The sequence below is a fragment of the Phyllobates terribilis genome, unplaced genomic scaffold (genome assembly GCF_046119375.1).
Source record: "Phyllobates terribilis strain yellow unplaced genomic scaffold, ASM4611937v1 Scaffold_7__3_contigs__length_470593459, whole genome shotgun sequence".
Taxonomy (NCBI): domain Eukaryota; kingdom Metazoa; phylum Chordata; class Amphibia; order Anura; family Dendrobatidae; genus Phyllobates; species Phyllobates terribilis.
In genome coordinates, this window is record NW_027362767.1 from 453,973,849 (window position 1) to 453,992,053 (window position 18,205).

An 18,205-nucleotide genomic window follows, 5' to 3' on the forward strand; every position below is an offset into this window, starting at 1 on the left:
GAAAAATCCTGTGATGCTTCTGTAATTGGTGTAATTAACAGCACCTGTAACTTACCTGTGGCACCTAACAGGTGTTGGCAATAACTAAATCACACTTGCAGCCAGTTAACATGGATTAAAGTTGACTCAACCTCTGTCCTGTGTCCTTGTGTGTACCACATTGAGCATGGAGAAAAGAAAGAAGACCAAAGAACTGTCTGAGGACTTGAGAAACCAAATTGTGAGGAAGCATGAGCAATCTCAAGGCTACAAGTCCATCTCCAAAGACCTGAATGTTCCTGTGTCTTCCGTGCGCAGTGTCATCAAGAAGTTTAAAGCCCATGCCGTATTAGTACGCACACTTGCGATACCCCCGTTCAGTGAGGGCTGCTGCACTGAGCCCGCACTGAACCGAGCACATGTCAGCTGATTCTTACAGCTGACATGTGCCCCCGCAACAGCCCCGGGTGGAATCGCGATCCACCCGCGGCTGTTAACATGTTAAATGCCGCTGTCAATCTCCGACAGCGGCATTTAACGCACGCTTCCAGGTAGCGTGTCATAAGCCCCTCCCATCGGCGACTCCGTCACGTGATCGCGGGTCACCGATGGGTGGGCATGAAAACCCAGGGTCTGCAGCAGACGCCTGTGGTTGTCATGATCTGGTCGCTAAGAGCGCCACCTAGTGGTCGGCGCTCATAGCACAGGACCATTTCTGCTGCATGCAGGGGATCTGCTCGTCCCCTGTATGTAGCAGAGACGAATGGACAGTTGCTGCTTCTAGTCTCCTATGGAGACTACAGAAGCAAGCAAAAAGTAACAAAAAAAAGTTTTTAAAAATATAAAAAAAATAAAAAAAATATAAAAGTTTAAATCGCCCCCCTTTCGCCCCATTCAAAATAAAATATATAAAAAAAAAAACCTACATAGACATATTTGGTATCGCCGCGTTCAGAATTGCCCGATCTATCAATATAAAAAAAGAATTAATCCGATCGGTAAACGGTGTAACGAGAAAAAAATTCCAAACGCCAGAATTATGTTTTTTGGTCGCTGCAAAATTGCAATAAAATGCAATAACTGGCGATCAAAACATCAGATCTACCCCAAAATGTTATCAATAAAAACGTCAGCCCGGCATGCAAAAATAAGCCCTCACCAAGCCCCAGATCACGAAAAATGGAGACGCTGCAGGTCACGTAAAATGGCGCTATTTTTTATTTTTATTTTTTTTACCAAATTTTAGATTTTTTTTTCACCACTTAAATATAAAATAACCTATACATGTTTGGTGTCTACAAACTCGTAATGACCTGGAAAATAAGAATGGCAGGTCAGTTTTAGCATTCAGTGAACGTGGTAAAAAAAGTAAATAAAAACAACTGTGGTATTGCACTTTTTTTGCAATTTTACCCCACTTGGAATTTTTTTCCTGTTTTCCCGTACACGATATGGTAAAACTAGTGATGGCGTTGAAAAGTACAACTCGTCCCGCAAAAAATAAGCCCTAACATGGCCATATTGACTAAAAAATAAAAATGCTATGGCTCTGGGAACAAGAGGAGCAAAAAACGAAAAAGCAAAAACGACAAAACCCAAGGTTGCGAAGGGGTTAAAGCCCATGGCACTGTGGCTAACCTCCCTAGATGTGGACGGAAAAGAAAAATTGACGAGAGATTTCAACGCAAGATTGTGCGGATGGTGGATAAAGAACCTCGACTAACATCCAAACAAGTTCAAGCTGCCCTGCAGTCCGAGGGTACAACAGTGTCAACCCGTACTATCCGTCGGCGTCTGAATGAAAAGGGACTGTATGGTAGGATACCCAGGAAGACCCCACTTCTTACCCCGAGACATAAAAAAGCCAGGCTGGAGTTTGCCAAAACTTACCTGAGAAAGCCTAAAAGTTTTGGAAGAATGTACTCTGGTCAGATGAGACAAAAGTAGAGCTTTTTGGGAAAAAGCATCAACATAGAGTGTACAGGGAAAAAAAAGAGGCATTCAAAGAAAAGAACACGGTCCCTACAGTCAAACATGGCGGAGGTTCCTGATGTTTTGGGGTTGCTTTGCTGCCTCTGGCACTGGACTGCTTGACCGTGTGCATGGCATTATGAAGTCTGAAGACTACCAACAAATTTTGCAGCATAATGTAGGGCCCAGTGTGAGAAAGCTGGGTCTCCCTCAGAGGTCATGGGTCTTCCAGCAGGACAATGACCCAAAACACACTTCCAAAAGCACTATAAAATGGTTTGAGAGAAAGCACTGGAGACGTCTAAGGTGGCCAGCAATGAGTCCAGACCTGAATCCCATAGAACACCTGTGGAGAGATCTCAAAATGGCAGTTTGGAGAAGGCACCCTTCAAATATCAGGGACCTGGAGCAGTTTGCCAAAGAAGAATGGTCTACAATTCCAGCAGAGCATTGTAAGAAACTCATTGATAGTTACCGGAAGCGGTTGTTCGCAGTTATTTTGGCTAAAGGTTGTGCAACCAAGTATTAGGCTGAGGGTGCCAATACTTTTGTTTGGCCCATTTTTGGAGTTTTGTGTGAAATGATCAATGATTTGATTTTTGCTTCATTCTCTTTTGTGTTTTTTCCTTGCAAGCAAATTAAATGAAGAGAATAAGACCAAAGAATTTGTGATTGCAAGAAACGGAGCATTATCTGACAGAATTGCAGGGGTGCCAATACTTTTGGCCACCAATGTACTACTATGTATATATCTCCTGTATATAATTTTATATGTACAGCTAGTATAACCTGGGCATCTCCTGTATATAATTATACATGTACAGCCGGTATAACCTGGGTATCTCCTGTATATTGTTATATATGTACAGCTGGTATAACCTGGGCCTCTCCTGTATATAATTATATATGTACAGCTGGTATAACCTGGGCCTCTCCTGTATATAATTATATATGTACAGCTGATATAACCTCGACATCTACTGTATATAATTATATATGCACAACTGGTATAACCTAGGCATCTCCTGTATATAATTATATATGTACAGCTGATATAACCTCGACATCTACTGTATATAATTATATATGTACAGCCGGTATAACCTGGGCATCTCCTGCATATAATCAAATATGTACGGTGTAACCTGGGTATCTACTGTATATAATTATATATGTACAGCTGATATAACCTGGGTATCTCCGGTATATAATTATATATGTACAGCTGATATAACCTCGACATCTACTGTATATAATTATATATGTACAGCCGGTATAACCTGGGCATCTCCTGCATATAATCAAATATGTACGGTGTAACCTGGGTATCTACTGTATATAATTATATATGTACAGCTGATATAACCTGGGTATCTCCGGTATATAATTATATATGTACAGCTGATATAACCTCGACATCTACTGTATATAATTATATATGTACAGCCGGTATAACCTGGACATCTCCTGCATATAATCAAATATGTACGGTGTAACCTGGGTATCTACTGTATATAATTATATATGTACAGCTGATGTAACCTGGGTATCTCCGGTATATAATTATATATGTACAGCTGGTATAACCTGGGCATCTCCTGTATATAATTATATATGTACAGCCGGTATAACCTGGGCATCTCCTTTATATAATTATATATGTACAGCCGGTATAACCTGGGTATCTCCTTTATATAAATATGTATGTACAGCCGGTATAACCTGGGCATCTCCTTTATATAAATATGTATGTACAGCCGGTATAACCTGGGTATCTCCTGTATATTATGAATGTACTGCTGGTATAACCTGGGTATCTCCTGCATATTATAGATGTACAGATGGTATAACCTGGGCATCTCCTGTATATTATGAATGTACTGCTGGTATAACCTGGGTATCTCCTGCATATTATAGATGTACAGATAGTATAACCTGGGTATCTCCTGTATATTATAGATGTACAGCTGGTATAACCTGGGTATCTCCTGTATATTATAGATGTACAGCTGGTATAACCTGGGTATCTCCTGTATATTATAGATGTACAGCTGGTATAACCTGGGTATCTCCTGTATATTATAGATGTACAGCTGGTATAACCTGGGTATCCCCTTGGTATAATTATGTACTGTGGGTGAAATAAGTATTGAACATGTCAGTAATTTTCTAAATAAACCTATTTGTAAAAGTGCTATTGACATGAAATCCTCCCCAGATGTGGATAACGACCCGTCCAATCCTCACAGGCCGAGAATTCACCATAGATGTCCACAGGTCATGTGTTATAAATAAGTGGCGCCAGGTTCCTGGTGGTCCCCAGACCTCGTGCCATAGCGGGGGGGGGTTGCAGGTTTAGGAGCAGTTGGGCCGGCGAATATTGGAAAGTTGTTGAAGTCGTTGGATGTTTCCAGCTCGTTCTCCCCATGTGTCATAGACGATCCGTATTTTTACCCCGTCACCTTGCGGGTGCACCTGACGTTGGTCATCCCTCTAGAGCGTGGTGCGACGTCTCTCTATCCGAGTATCCGAGACGTCTTCCAGGATCAGTAAAGTGGATCCAAGACGTATGTGACTGCGGTGTCATATACATGATGAATATTGATGACCCATCTGTCGCGCTGTTGGCGCTTGATGCACGACGCCGAGCGGAGAATGAAAGCCGAGCGCAGGACTTTATTATCAGCTCGCGCTTTTTATCTCTAACTTTCCCTTTTAACACCTTGTGTTTTATCAAGTAAAGACATGAAGGGCTGATGAAAGCGCGGAGCTGACAGTTACTTATCGCCACATTAAAGGCTCGTTCCTTTGTCGCGGATCTGTTACAGTCTGGATACATCAGTTCATTATTCTCCTTCTCCCTTTTTAATCCATTTACCGGCCGCTACTGTTCCCTAATTATCCAGGTTGTAAATCAGCCCTGTTTGCATTTTTCCTAGATGTTCCGACTCCAAAGGCGTCAGATCTCCTCCATAAAACTATTAGAGGAGCCGGCATTCATTATTCACATTGATGTTCAGAGGAACGTCTGCTGCTCACAGCTGTGCGCGGCTCCGAGGAGCTCTGAGTGCAGAACAGCGCAGAGCCGGGCCGGGAACGCTGCGCAACACAGGCGACGTTTACCTGTCATACCTGCGTTCTCAGGACCACGGCAGTCATGGACCAGACTGAATGCAGTGAGGTGCAGGGTTAAAGGGGCTCTCCACTTTCAGGAGACTGAGCCCCAAATGCTCTAAAATACCCAAAATAACAATCAGAGCCGTCACTGCTCATCTCTGGCTCCTGTCACTGCTCAGGTCTTGGTGTTTTCACTGCAGCGGTGACGTCACATCGACAGCGTACATGAAAGGTTGTATCTATCTATCTATCTATCTATCTATCTATCTATTATCTATCTATCTATTATCTATCATCTATCTATTATCTATCTATTATCTATTATCTATCTATTATCTATCATCTATCTATTATCTATCTATTTATTATCTATTATCTATCTATTATCTATCTATCTATCTATCTATTATCTATCTATTATCTATTATCTATCTATTATCTATCTATTATCTATCTATCATCTATCTATTATCTATCATCTATTATCTATATATTATTTATCTATTATCTATCTATCATCTATCTATCTATTATCTATTATCTATCTATCTATTATCTATCATCTATCTATTATCTATCTATTATCTATCATCTATCTATTATCTATCTATCTATTATCTATCTATTATCTATCATCTATCTATTATCTATCTATTTATTATCTATTATCTATCTATTATCTATCTATTTATTATCTATTATCTATCATCTATCTATTATCTATCTATTATCTATTATCTATCTATTATCTATCTATTATCTATCTATCATCTATCTATTATCTATCATCTATTATCTATATATTATTTATCTATTATCTATCTATCATCTATCTATCTATTATCTATCTATCTATCTATTATCTATCTATTATCTATTATCTGTCTATTATCTATCTATTATCTATCTATCTATCTATTATCTCTCTATTATCTATATATTATCTATCATCTATCTATCTATCTATCCTTTATTCTCCTGGCAGGGTGTGGACACTTGGATGTATGAGGATGGCCGATGACGGAGGTGACTTTAGAAGTATAGCGCCTTGCTGCTGTATACCCTACGCAGCCTCCCCTCCCCCATCACATGACTATGTGCAGTGTATATGTGGCACCCTGCTGTTCACAGGTACCAATTGACCCAGGGTGCATGGATGGACTTCTCCACAAGAGGTCCTCATTACATACAAACACCTCCACCCTTCCACCTCATACCACCAGAGGGAGCTCATTAGGGATATACATATGGAGGGTGGAGCCAGGCAGTTCAGTTAGTCAGTCAGACAGAGTCAGAGAGTCTGAGAGCGTGCTGACGCTGAGAGCAGCGAAGACGCAGCACGTCTGCTGCTGAGTTCTGAGGGCCCCGAGTGTGGGTGACGGGGAGGAGGAGAGGAGAGAGGAGTTGAGGGGGCAGAGGAGCATCATAGGCTCACCGTGAATATACAAACTAGACACCGGGTCCGCGCCTACAGGGTCCTTTATACCCAGTAGGGATCACCGGCATACCAGGAGGACTACAAGTCCCTGGCCGACCTGAAGCTAAACCCTTAACAGGACCAGGAAACACGAAGGCCCCGGCGTCCAGGGATAGTGGTTGCCAGCAGAAGGTCCTACTACCGAGCGACAGGTGAAGGAACAGCACGACACATAAGCTAGGCCCAGTTGCAGGCTGGCCAGGAGCATACAGAGAGGCAGACACGGACCAGGAGGCCTTAAACCCGCTCACTGGGGAGAAGTCCTGAAGTTGACCGCCCTGGGCCACGGACCGGGCCAGCCACCGTGACATATGCCTTTCCCCCAGCATCTATCGGCCCGGACTCCGAGTACTCCATTGCCCTGGGGGCGCGACATATACATTGCAGTATTTGCACTTACATAGTCATTGATGGGCTGATCCTCCTCGGTCAGAGATCTGGACTGTCGCTTGCCGCTCTTCTCGTCTCCTCTTTGATCTTTAGGTAGAAGTGTTTGTTCTGCTGCCGACTCCTCGTCCTCTTCATCATCAAAATCTTCAAATTCAGGAGCTTTAAAGAAAAAGTGGTCAAATTACAGAGAATGAAAAATGATTCATAAAAAATATAAAATGTCCATATTTTTCTAAAAATCTGTGGAGCCCCGTCTGCCTCTGGGAAAGCTGAGTGACAGCTGGAATGATGACTGTGCCATCCAGCTGCCATCCACAGGGGTGTAAATCCCATACAGACGGAGCAGGCAGCTGTTTAGGGGCCCATGCACAAGGGGCCCAATCTATTTTCTGGGGCTCTGGCTGCGCTGTACGCGTCTTGCCATGTACGTCACCCGTATGGAGGTCTCTGATCATTTGCCTAATTGCTCCGCACCCGACTCCTGTGATGTGATGATTATGAAATTAATCGCCGCTTCTAATAAACGATAGTTTGTATTTTCTATAAAGGAGACGTAAGTGGATTGTCTACATCAGCAGAACGTGCGGCTCTGAGGATTGTCATAATTATCTGTAATTAGTAATCCGGCGGAGAATCGCTTCATGGAAATGATTACTCTGATCAGCGTCTCCAGTCGTTATATCCAGTCCGTACAATGGACACAATCAACATTGATATCAAAACAAGGAGAAAAGAAGCCGTTCCCCTTCTTCCAGGTCAGGGGGGGTTCAGCTTTAATCTGGCGACAATTTCAATTATCATTTGATTTTTATAATTATGGCCGATTTATTGCTGCATTTGCGCCTGTTTTATGTTTTATTTCTAGTTTTTGGTGCTTCTTGCCTGGTTTTTATTTGTGCCTTTTTTGGAGTCTATTTTATGTGCTCCCTGTTTCGCCATTGTGGGTGGTTTTTTTTCCAAATGTTTGCAGTCAATTTATAAATTATGACATTTAAAAAGTCGCTAAATGTTTCAGCACATGTGTTCTAGTTCCCCCTGAAGTGGTTTCTTTGCACCTCAGTAAGGGTACGTGCCCACGGTCCGGATTTGCTGCGGGTTTGACGCTGTGAGTTTATGCAGATGTTACAGTATAGTGGATGGATTTGTAGAAATCCCATGTCCATTATACGGACACGGACATAGGGCGCGTCTTTCCAGACCTCAGCATGTCAGTTTCTCTTGTGGGTCCGCTAGTGGACTTTCCCCATAGACTAAACATCAATGAGGAAAGTCTGCAAATAAAAAAAAAATTCAAATTGTTGCCGCTCATTTGTATAATGAGGGTAGAAGCCGCGCGGCTATTCCGCAGCATCCAGGCCGCAGCGGCTCCTGATCGTGGGCACATTGCCCTTATTCTTGTACAAATGTTACAGATGCTTGCGACATTTTAATGGAACTTACGGCTTTTTGCTGTAAAGAGGAAGAAGAAAAGTTAAAGACAAACATAAAGCATTTTTCATTTTGCACAAAATTCATGAAGTACATTAGTAAATCTACCAACCACATTCTTCTAAAAAAGACCTGTTCTGTTACCTGCAGGAGACGCAGGAAAGATCCAGTGCACGGACTTATTGTGACAAAGCTCCAGGATTCTGGAATTCTTCAGGAAATCTTTGTCCCCTATAGGATTCTCAGAGGGGATCCAGAACATGGACTGTTCATAGATTGTGGTGATCTCACCATCCTAAAGTGGGGAGAGAAAAGAGAAGAAAATGATTCATAAGACTGTTTCACAGCAATGTACTGTATATCCTTCCTTCTTTCCTCCCTCCTTTATTTCCTTCCTTCATTTCTTTTTCCTTCCTGCCTTTGTGTCTTCCTCTTTCCCTTAAATTTCTCCCTTCCTTTTCTAGTTTTTATTCCTCCTTGTTTCCCCCATCCCAGCCTTTCCTTCCTGCCTTTCTTCCTTCCTTTCTCCCTCCTCTATAATCCATCCATGTATCCATCCTTTCTTCCTCTTTCAATCATCCTATCCTTCCTTCCTTCTTTTCATTCTTCTTTTCTTACTTCATCCCATTCTTTTGTCAGGAATTCTACTGCCTTCTACAATTTGACCACTAGTGGCCGCTATTGTTCACTTTAATAGTTGAGCTACAGTTTCACTCTTTACCACTGGAGGCTGCTGTTGTGTTTTACAATTGGCCGTTTCCAAGATGGCAGATTCTGAATCTATGGAATCCATCTTGTTTCCTGTTTGGGCCTACTTAAAGCCACATGGATCTCTCACTCATTGCTTGAGTATTGTGTCTAGCTATTATCTTAGCTTCAGTCTCCAATTCCTGAACATTCTTACCTAGGCTGTTCTAATTTATCTACGGATTGTTTTCTACAACTCCTTGTTATCTCCAAGAATTTCTACTACCGCTTGCTGTTCCTGCTTGTGCTCCTTCTGCCACTGGTTTCCAGCAGTCCTACTCCAGTATCGTACCACCTTCTTTCCTTATTTTTCTCTTTTTATTCCTCCTTCCTTATGTCATCCCATTCCTTCCTAATTTGTCTTTTTATTCCTCCATGCTTCCTTCATCCCATCTTTTCCTTCCTTTCTGCCTACGTTCCTTCCTTTCCCCTCCTCTATCATCCATCCATCTTTCCTTCATTTCTTCTTTTTATTCTCCATCCTTCATTCATCCAATCCTTCCTTCCTTTTTTTATTCTTCTTTTCTTACTTCATCCCATCCTTCCATCCTTATTTCCTTCCTTATTTTTCTCTTTTTATTCCTCCTTCCTTCCTTCCTTCATTCTATCCATCCATGCTTGCAGTCATCAGACTCCCATATCTTCCTGAAGACGATTTCAAAAATCTGACAAGTATGAGGGAGCCGTCAGGATTGTGACTGCACAGAAGCTTCTCTATACAATGTATCTTCTCATTTCTTTTTATTTATCCTTCAAATGCTAAATTGTAAAGGAGACGACAACACAGATGTTTCCACAATTGTTTCATTTGTGACCGTTTCATCTGGGAAATTTGTACAGAAACAAAAAGTTTCACAATAAAATATGATCAAAAAATGGAAAGTTTCTCATAAATCCAGCGGAGGAAATGTAATTGTCCCCACATGTGCGAGGATCCCGCGCTGACGTCCAATGATGGATTGTTCTCCGGCTTTTGTTCTGTTTATTTTTACTTGATGAAAGTTTGTGAAATTGATTTATTGTCTTTGTTTGTGTAAGATATAATGCATAATAATGGATTTTCTGCTAACTATTGAGGAGGGGGCACGCCTGTGGATGGGAGACCCCTGTAGGGAGTGCATTCAAATTTCTGCAATTGTTTTCTGTAATAATACAAAATTATTATGTTTTTTTTTGTGAATCTCACTCAACTATAACCAAAGACCTTACCCCAGCACAGTGGCTTAGTGGTTACCCCAGCACAGTGGCTTAGTGGTTACCCCAGCACAGTGGCTTAGTGGTTACTCCAGCACAGTGGCTTAGTGGTTACCCCAGCACAGTGGCTTAGTGGTTACCCCAGCACAGAGGCTTAGTGGTTACCCCAGCACAGTGGCTTAGTGGTTACCCCAGCACAGAGGCTTAGTGGTTACCCCAGCACAGTGGCTTAGTGGTTACCCCAGCACAGTGGCTTAGTGGTTACTCCAGCACAGTGGCTTAGTAGTTACCCCAGCACAGTGGCTTAGTGGTTACCCCAGCACAGAGGCTTAGTGGTTACCCCAGCACACTGGCTTAGTGGTTACCCCAGCACAGTGGCTTAGTGGTTACCCCAGCACAGAGGCTTAGTGGTTACCCCAGCACAGAGGCTTAGTGGTTACCCCAGCACAGAGGCTTAGTGGTTACCCCAGCACAGTGGCTTAGTGGTTACCCCAGCACAGAGGCTTAGTGGTTACCCCAGCACAGTGGCTTAGTGGTTACCCCAGCACAGAGGCTTAGTGGTTACTCCAGCACAGAGGCTTAGTGGTTACCCCAGCACAGAGGCTTAGTGGGTACCCCAGCACAGAGGCTTAGGGGTTACTCCAGCACAGTGGCTTAGTGGTTACCCCAGCCCAGAGGCTTAGTGGTTACCCCAGCACAGAGGCTTAGTGGTTACCCCAGCACAGAGGCTTAGTGGTTACCCCAGCACAGTGGCTTAGTGGTTACCCCAGCAGAGAGGCTTAGTGGTTACCCCAGCACAGTGGCTTAGTGGTTACCCCAGCACAGTGGCTTAGTGGTTACCCCAGCAGAGAGGCTTAGTGGTTACCCCAGCACAGTGGCTTAGTGGTTACCCCAGCACAGAGGCTTAGTGGTTACCCCAGCACAGTGGCTTAGTGGTTACCCCAGCACAGAGGCTTAGTGGTTACTCCAGCACAGAGGCTTAGTGGTTACTCCAGCACAGAGGCTTAGTGGTTACTCCAGCACAGAGGCTTAGTGGTTACTCCAGCACAGAGGCTTAGTGGTTACCCCAGCACAGAGGCTTAGTGGTTACCCCAGCACAGAGGCTTAGTGGTTACCCCAGCACAGAGGCTTAGTGGTTACCCCAGCACAGTGGCTTAGTGGTTACCCCAGCAGAGAGGCTTAGTGGTTACCCCAGCACAGTGGCTTAGTGGTTACCCCAGCACAGAGGCTTAGTGGTTACCCCAGCACAGTGGCTTAGTGGTTACCCCAGCACAGTGGCTTAGTGGTTACTCCAGCACAGAGGCTTAGTGGTTACTCCAGCACAGAGGCTTAGTGGTTACTCCAGCACAGAGGCTTAGTGGTTACTCCAGCACAGAGGCTTAGTGGTTACCCCAGCACAGAGGCTTAGTGGTTACTCCAGCACAGAGGCTTAGTGGTTACCCCAGCACAGAGGCTTAGTGGTTACCCCAGCACAGTGGCTTAGTGGGTACCCCAGCACAGAGGCTTAGTGGTTACTCTAGCACAGTGGCTTAGTGGTTACCCCAGCACAGAGGCTTAGTGGTTACCCCAGCACAGAGGCTTAGTGGTTACCCCAGCACAGTGGCTTAGTGATTACCCCAGCACAGTGGCTTAGTGGTTACCCCAGCAGAGAGGCTTAGTGGTTACTCCAGCACAGTGGCTTAGTGGTTACCCCAGCACAGAGGCTTAGTGGTTACCCCAGCACAGAGGCTTAGTGGTTACCCCAGCACAGTGGCTTAGTGGTTACCCCAGCACAGAGGCTTAGTGGTTACTCCAGCACAGAGGCTTAGTGGTTACCCCAGCACAGTGGCTTAGTGGGTACCCCAGCACAGAGGCTTAGTGGTTACCCCAGCACAGAGGCTTAGTGGTTACCCCAGCACAGAGGCTTAGTGGTTACCCCAGCACAGAGGCTTAGTGGGTACCCCAGCACAGAGGCTTAGTGGTTACCCCAGCACAGAGGCTTAGTGGTTACTCCAGCACAGAGGCTTGGTGGTTACCCCAGCACAGAGGCTTAGTGGTTACCCCAGCACAGAGGCTTAGTGGTTACCCCAGCACAGTGGCTTAGTGGTTACCCCAGCACAGTGGCTTAGTGGTTACTCCAGCACAGTGGCTTAGTGGTTACCCCAGCACAGAGGCTTAGTGGTTACCCCAGCACAGTGGCTTAGTGGTTACCCCAGCACAGAGGCTTAGTGGTTACCCCAGCACAGAGGCTTAGTGGTTACCCCAGCACAGAGGCTTAGTGGTTACCCCAGCACAGAGGCTTAGTGGTTACCCCAGCACAGTGGCTTAGTGGTTACTCCAGCACAGAGGCTTAGTGGTTACCGCAGCACAGTGGCTTAGTGGGTACCCCAGCACAGAGGCTTAGTGGTTACTCCAGCACAGAGGCTTAGTGGTTACTCCAGCACAGAGGCTTAGTGGTTACCCCAGCACAGTGGCTTAGTGGTAACCCCAGCACAGTGGCTTAGTGGTTACCCCAGCACAGTGGCTTAGTGGTTACCCCAGCAGAGAGGCTTAGTGGTTACCCCAGCACAGTGGCTTAGTGGTTACCCCAGCACAGTGGCTTAGTGGTTACCCCAGCACATAGGCTTAGTGGTTACCCCAGCACAGTGGCTTAGTGGTTACCCCAGCACAGTGGCTTAGTGGTTACCCCAGCACAGTGGCTTAGTGGTTACCCCAGCACAGTGGCTTAGTGGTTACCCCAGCACAGAGGCTTAGTGGTTACCCCAGCACAGTGGCTTAGTGGTTACCCCAGCACAGTGGCTTAGTGGTTACCCCAGCACAGTGGCTTAGTGGTTACCCCAGCACAGAGGCTTAGTGGTTACCCCAGCACAGAGGCTTAGTGGTTACTCCAGCACAGAGGCTTAGTGGTTACCCCAGCACAGTGGCTTAGTGGGTACCCCAGCACAGAGGCTTAGTGGTTACCCCAGCACAGAGGCTTAGTGGTTACCCCAGCACAGAGGCTTAGTGGTTACCCCAGCACAGTGGCTTAGTGGTTACCCCAGCACAGTGGCTTAGTGGTTACTCCAGCACAGTGGCTTAGTGGTTACCCCAGCACAGAGGCTTAGTGATTACCCCAGCACAGTGGCTTAGTGGTTACCCCAGCACAGAGGCTTAGTGGTTACCCCAGCACAGAGGCTTAGTGGTTACCCCAGCACAGAGGCTTAGTGGTTACCCCAGCACAGAGGCTTAGTGGTTACCCCAGCACAGTGGCTTAGTGGTTACCCCAGCACAGAGGCTTAGTGGTTACCCCAGCATAGTGGCTTAGTGGGTACCCCAGCACAGAGGCTTAGTGGTTACTCCAGCACAGAGGCTTAGTGGTTACTCCAGCACAGAGGCTTAGTGGTTACCCCAGCACAGTGGCTTAGTGGTAACCCCAGCACAGTGGCTTAGTGGTTACCCCAGCACAGTGGCTTAGTGGTTACCCCAGCACAGTGGCTTAGTGGTTACCCCAGCAGAGAGGCTTAGTGGTTACCCCAGCACAGTGGCTTAGTGGTTACCCCAGCACAGAGGCTTAGTGGTTACCCCAGCACAGTGGCTTAGTGGTTACCCCAGCACATAGGCTTAGTGGTTACCCCAGCACAGTGGCTTAGTGGTTACCCCAGCACAGTGGCTTAGTGGTTACCCCAGCACAGTGGCTTAGTGGTTACCCCAGCACAGTGGCTTAGTGGTTACCCCAGCACAGTGGCTTAGTGGTTACCCCAGCACAGTGGCTTAGTGGTTACCCCAGCACAGAGGCTTAGTGGTTACCCCAGCACAGAGGCTTAGTGGTTACTCCAGCACAGAGGCTTAGTGGTTACCCCAGCACAGTGGCTTAGTGGGTACCCCAGCACAGAGGCTTAGTGGTTACCCCAGCACAGAGGCTTAGTGGTTACCCCAGCACAGAGGCTTAGTGGTTACCCCAGCACAGAGGCTTATTGGTTACCCCAGCACAGTGGCTTAGTGGGTACCCCAGCACAGAGGCTTAGTGGTTACTCCAGCACAGTGGCTTAGTGGTTACTCCAGCACAGTGGCTTAGTGGTTACTCCAGCACAGTGGCTTAGTGGTTACTCCAGCACAGTGGCTTAGTGGTTACCCCAGCACAGAGGCTTAGTGGTTACCCCAGCACAGAGGCTTAGTGGTTACCCCAGCACAGAGGCTTAGTGGTTACTCCAGCACAGAGGCTTAGTGGTTACCCCAGCACAGTGGCTTAGTGGGTACCCCAGCACAGAGGCTTAGTGGTTACCCCAGCACAGAGGCTTAGTGGTTACCCCAGCACAGAGGCTTAGTGGTTACCCCAGCACAGAGGCTTATTGGTTACCCCAGCACAGTGGCTTAGTGGGTACCCCAGCACAGAGGCTTAGTGGTTACCCCAGCACAGTGGCTTAGTGGGTACCCCAGCACAGAGGCTTAGTGGTTACTCCAGCACAGTGGCTTAGTGGTTACTCCAGCACAGTGGCTTAGTGGTTACTCCAGCACAGTGGCTTAGTGGTTACTCCAGCACAGTGGCTTAGTGGTTACCCCAGCACAGAGGCTTAGTGGTTACCCCAGCACAGAGGCTTAGTGGTTACCCCAGCACAGAGGCTTATTGGTTACCCCAGCACAGTGGCTTAGTGGGTACCCCAGCACAGAGGCTTAGTGGTTACTCCAGCACAGTGGCTTAGTGGTTACTCCAGCACAGTGGCTTAGTGGTTACTCCAGCACAGTGGCTTAGTGGTTACCCCAGCACAGTGGCTTAGTGGTTACCCCAGCACAGTGGCTTAGTGGTTACCCCAGCACAGTGGCTTAGTGGTTACACCAGCACAGTGGCTTAGTGGTTACCCCAGCACAGAGGCTTAGTGGTTACCCAGCACAGAGGCTTAGTGGTTACCCCAGCACAGTGGCTTAGTGGTTACCCCAGCACAGAGGCTTAGTGGTTACTCCAGCACAGTGGCTTAGTGGTTACCCCAGCACAGAGGCTTAGTGGTTACCCCAGCACAGAGGCTTAGTGGTTACCCCAGCACAGAGGCTTAGTGGTTACCCCAGCACAGTGGCTTAGTGGTTACCCCAGCGCAGTGGCTTAGTGGTTACCCCAGCACAGAGGCTTAGTGGTTACTCCAGCACAGTGGCTTAGTGGTTACCCCAGCACAGAGGCTTAGTGGTTACCCCAGCACAGAGGCTTAGTGGTTACCCCAGCACAGAGGCTTAGTGGTTACCCCAGCACAGTGGCTTAGTGGTTACCCCAGCACAGTGGCTTAGTGGTTACCCCAGCAGAGAGGCTTAGTGGTTACTCCAGCACAGTGGCTTAGTGGTTACCCCAGCACAGAGGCTTAGTGGTTACCCCAGCACAGAGGCTTAGTGGTTACCCCAGCACAGTGGCTTAGTGGGTACCCCAGCACAGAGGCTTAGTGGTTACCCCAGCACAGAGGCTTAGTGGTTACCCCAGCACAGAGGCTTAGTGGTTACCCCAAAACAGTGGCTTAGTGGTTACCCCAGCACAGAGGCTTAGTCGTTACTCCAGCACAGAGGCTTAGTGGTTACCCCAGCACAGTGGCTTAGTGGTTACCACAGCAGAGAGGCTTAGTGGTTACTCCAGCACAGTGGCTTAGTGGTTACCCCAGCACAGAGGCTTAGTGGTTACTCCAGCACAGAGGCTTAGTGGTTACCCCAGCACAGTGGCTTAGTGGGTACCCCAGCACAGAGGCTTAGTGGTTACCCCAGCACAGAGGCTTAGTGGTTACCCCAGCACAGAGGCTTAGTGGGTACCCCAGCACAGAGGCTTAGTGGTTACCCCAGCACAGAGGCTTAGTGGTTACTCCAGCACAGAGGCTTGGTGGTTACCCCAGCACAGAGGCTTAGTGGTTACCCCAGCACAGAGGCTTAGTGGTTACCCCAGCACAGAGGCTTAGTGGTTACTCCAGCACAGAGGCTTAGTGGTTACCCCAGCACAGTGGCTTAGTGGGTACCCCAGCACAGAGGATTAGTGGTTACCCCAGCACAGAGGCTTAGTGGTTACCCCAGCACAGAGGCTTAGTGGTTACCCCAGCACAGTGGCTTAGTGGTTAGCCCAGCACAGTGGCTTAGTGGTTACTCCAGCACAGTGGCTTAGTGGTTACCCCAGCACAGAGGCTTAGTGATTACCCCAGCACAGTGGCTTAGTGGTTACCCCAGCACAGAGGCTTAGTGGTTACCCCAGCACAGAGGCTTAGTGGTTACCCCAGCACAGAGGCTTAGTGGTTACCCCAGCACAGAGGCTTAGTGGTTACCCCAGCACAGTGGCTTAGTGGTTACCCCAGCACAGAGGCTTAGTGGTTACCCCAGCATAGTGGCTTAGTGGGTACCCCAGCACAGAGGCTTAGTGGTTACTCCAGCACAGAGGCTTAGTGGTTACTCCAGCACAGAGGCTTAGTGGTTACCCCAGCACAGTGGCTTAGTGGTAACCCCAGCACAGTGGCTTAGTGGTTACCACAGCACAGTGGCTTAGTGGTTACCCCAGCAGAGAGGCTTAGTGGTTACCCCAGCACAGTGGCTTAGTGGTTACCCCAGCACAGAGGCTTAGTGGTTACCCCAGCACAGTGGCTTAGTGGTTACCCCAGCACATAGGCTTAGTGGTTACCCCAGCACAGTGGCTTAGTGGTTACCCCAGCACAGTGGCTTAGTGGTTACCCCAGCACAGTGGCTTAGTGGTTACCCCAGCACAGTGGCTTAGTGGTTACCCCAGCACAGTGGCTTAGTGGTTACCCCAGCACAGAGGCTTAGTGGTTACTCCAGCACAGAGGCTTAGTGGTTACCCCAGCACAGTGGCTTAGTGGTTACCCCAGCACAGTGGCTTAGTGGTTACCCCAGCACAGAGGCTTAGTGGTTACCCCAGCACAGAGGCTTAGTGGTTACTCCAGCACAGAGGCTTAGTGGTTACCCCAGCACAGTGGCTTAGTGGGTATCCCAGCACAGAGGCTTAGTGGTTACCCCAGCACAGAGGCTTAGTGGTTACCCCAGCACAGAGGCTTAGTGGTTACCCCAGCACAGAGGCTTATTGGTTACCCCAGCACAGTGGCTTAGTGGTTACCCCAGCACAGAGGCTTAGTGGTTACTCCAGCACAGTGGCTTAGTGGTTACTCCAGCACAGTGGCTTAGTGGTTACTCCAGCACAGTGGCTTAGTGGTTACTCCAGCACAGTGGCTTAGTGGTTACCCCAGCACAGAGGCTTAGTGGTTACCCCAGCACAGAGGCTTAGTGGTTACCCCAGCACAGAGGCTTAGTGGTTACTCCAGCACAGAGGCTTAGTGGTTACCCCAGCACAGTGGCTTAGTGGGTACCCCAGCACAGAGGCTTAGTGGTTACCCCAGCACAGAGGCTTAGTGGTTACCCCAGCACAGAGGCTTATTGGTTACCCCAGCACAGTGGCTTAGTGGGTACCCCAGCACAGAGGCTTAGTGGTTACTCCAGCACAGTGGCTTAGTGGTTACTCCAGCACAGTGGCTTAGTGGTTACTCCAGCACAGTGGCTTAGTGGTTACTCCAGCACAGTGGCTTAGTGGTTACCCCAGCACAGAGGCTTAGTGGTTACCCCAGCACAGTGGCTTAGTGGTTACCCCAGCACAGAGGCTTAGTGGTTACCCCAGCACAGTGGCTTAGTGGTTACCCCAGCACAGTGGCTTAGTGGTTACCCCAGCACAGTGGCTTAGTGGTTACCCCAGCACAGAGGCTTAGTGGTTACTCCAGCACAGTGGCTTAGTGGTTACCCCAGCACAGTGGCTTAGTGGTTACCACAGCAGAGAGGCTTAGTGGTTACTCCAGCACAGTGGCTTAGTGGTTACCCCAGCACAGTGGCTTAGTGGTTACTCCAGCACAGAGGCTTAGTGGTTACCCCAGCACAGTGGCTTAGTGGTTACCCCAGCACAGAGGCTTAGTGGTTACCCCAGCACAGAGG

General features: G+C 47.5%; 1 protein-coding gene across 2 annotated transcripts in view; it reads right to left on the reverse strand.

Annotated features, from left to right (window-relative positions):
- The window catches only part of TNMD (tenomodulin), a 290,200-nt gene that overhangs the window by 127,458 nt on the left and 144,537 nt on the right, over positions 1-18,205 (reverse strand). For both annotated transcript variants that reach the window (XM_073642193.1, XM_073642194.1), the window contains exons 5-6: positions 8,507-8,657; positions 6,945-7,093 (exon numbers count right to left, since the gene is read on the reverse strand). In XM_073642193.1, the coding sequence (XP_073498294.1) occupies positions 6,945-7,093; positions 8,507-8,657 (300 nt within the window). The remainder of the gene's footprint in view (positions 1-6,944; positions 7,094-8,506; positions 8,658-18,205) is intronic.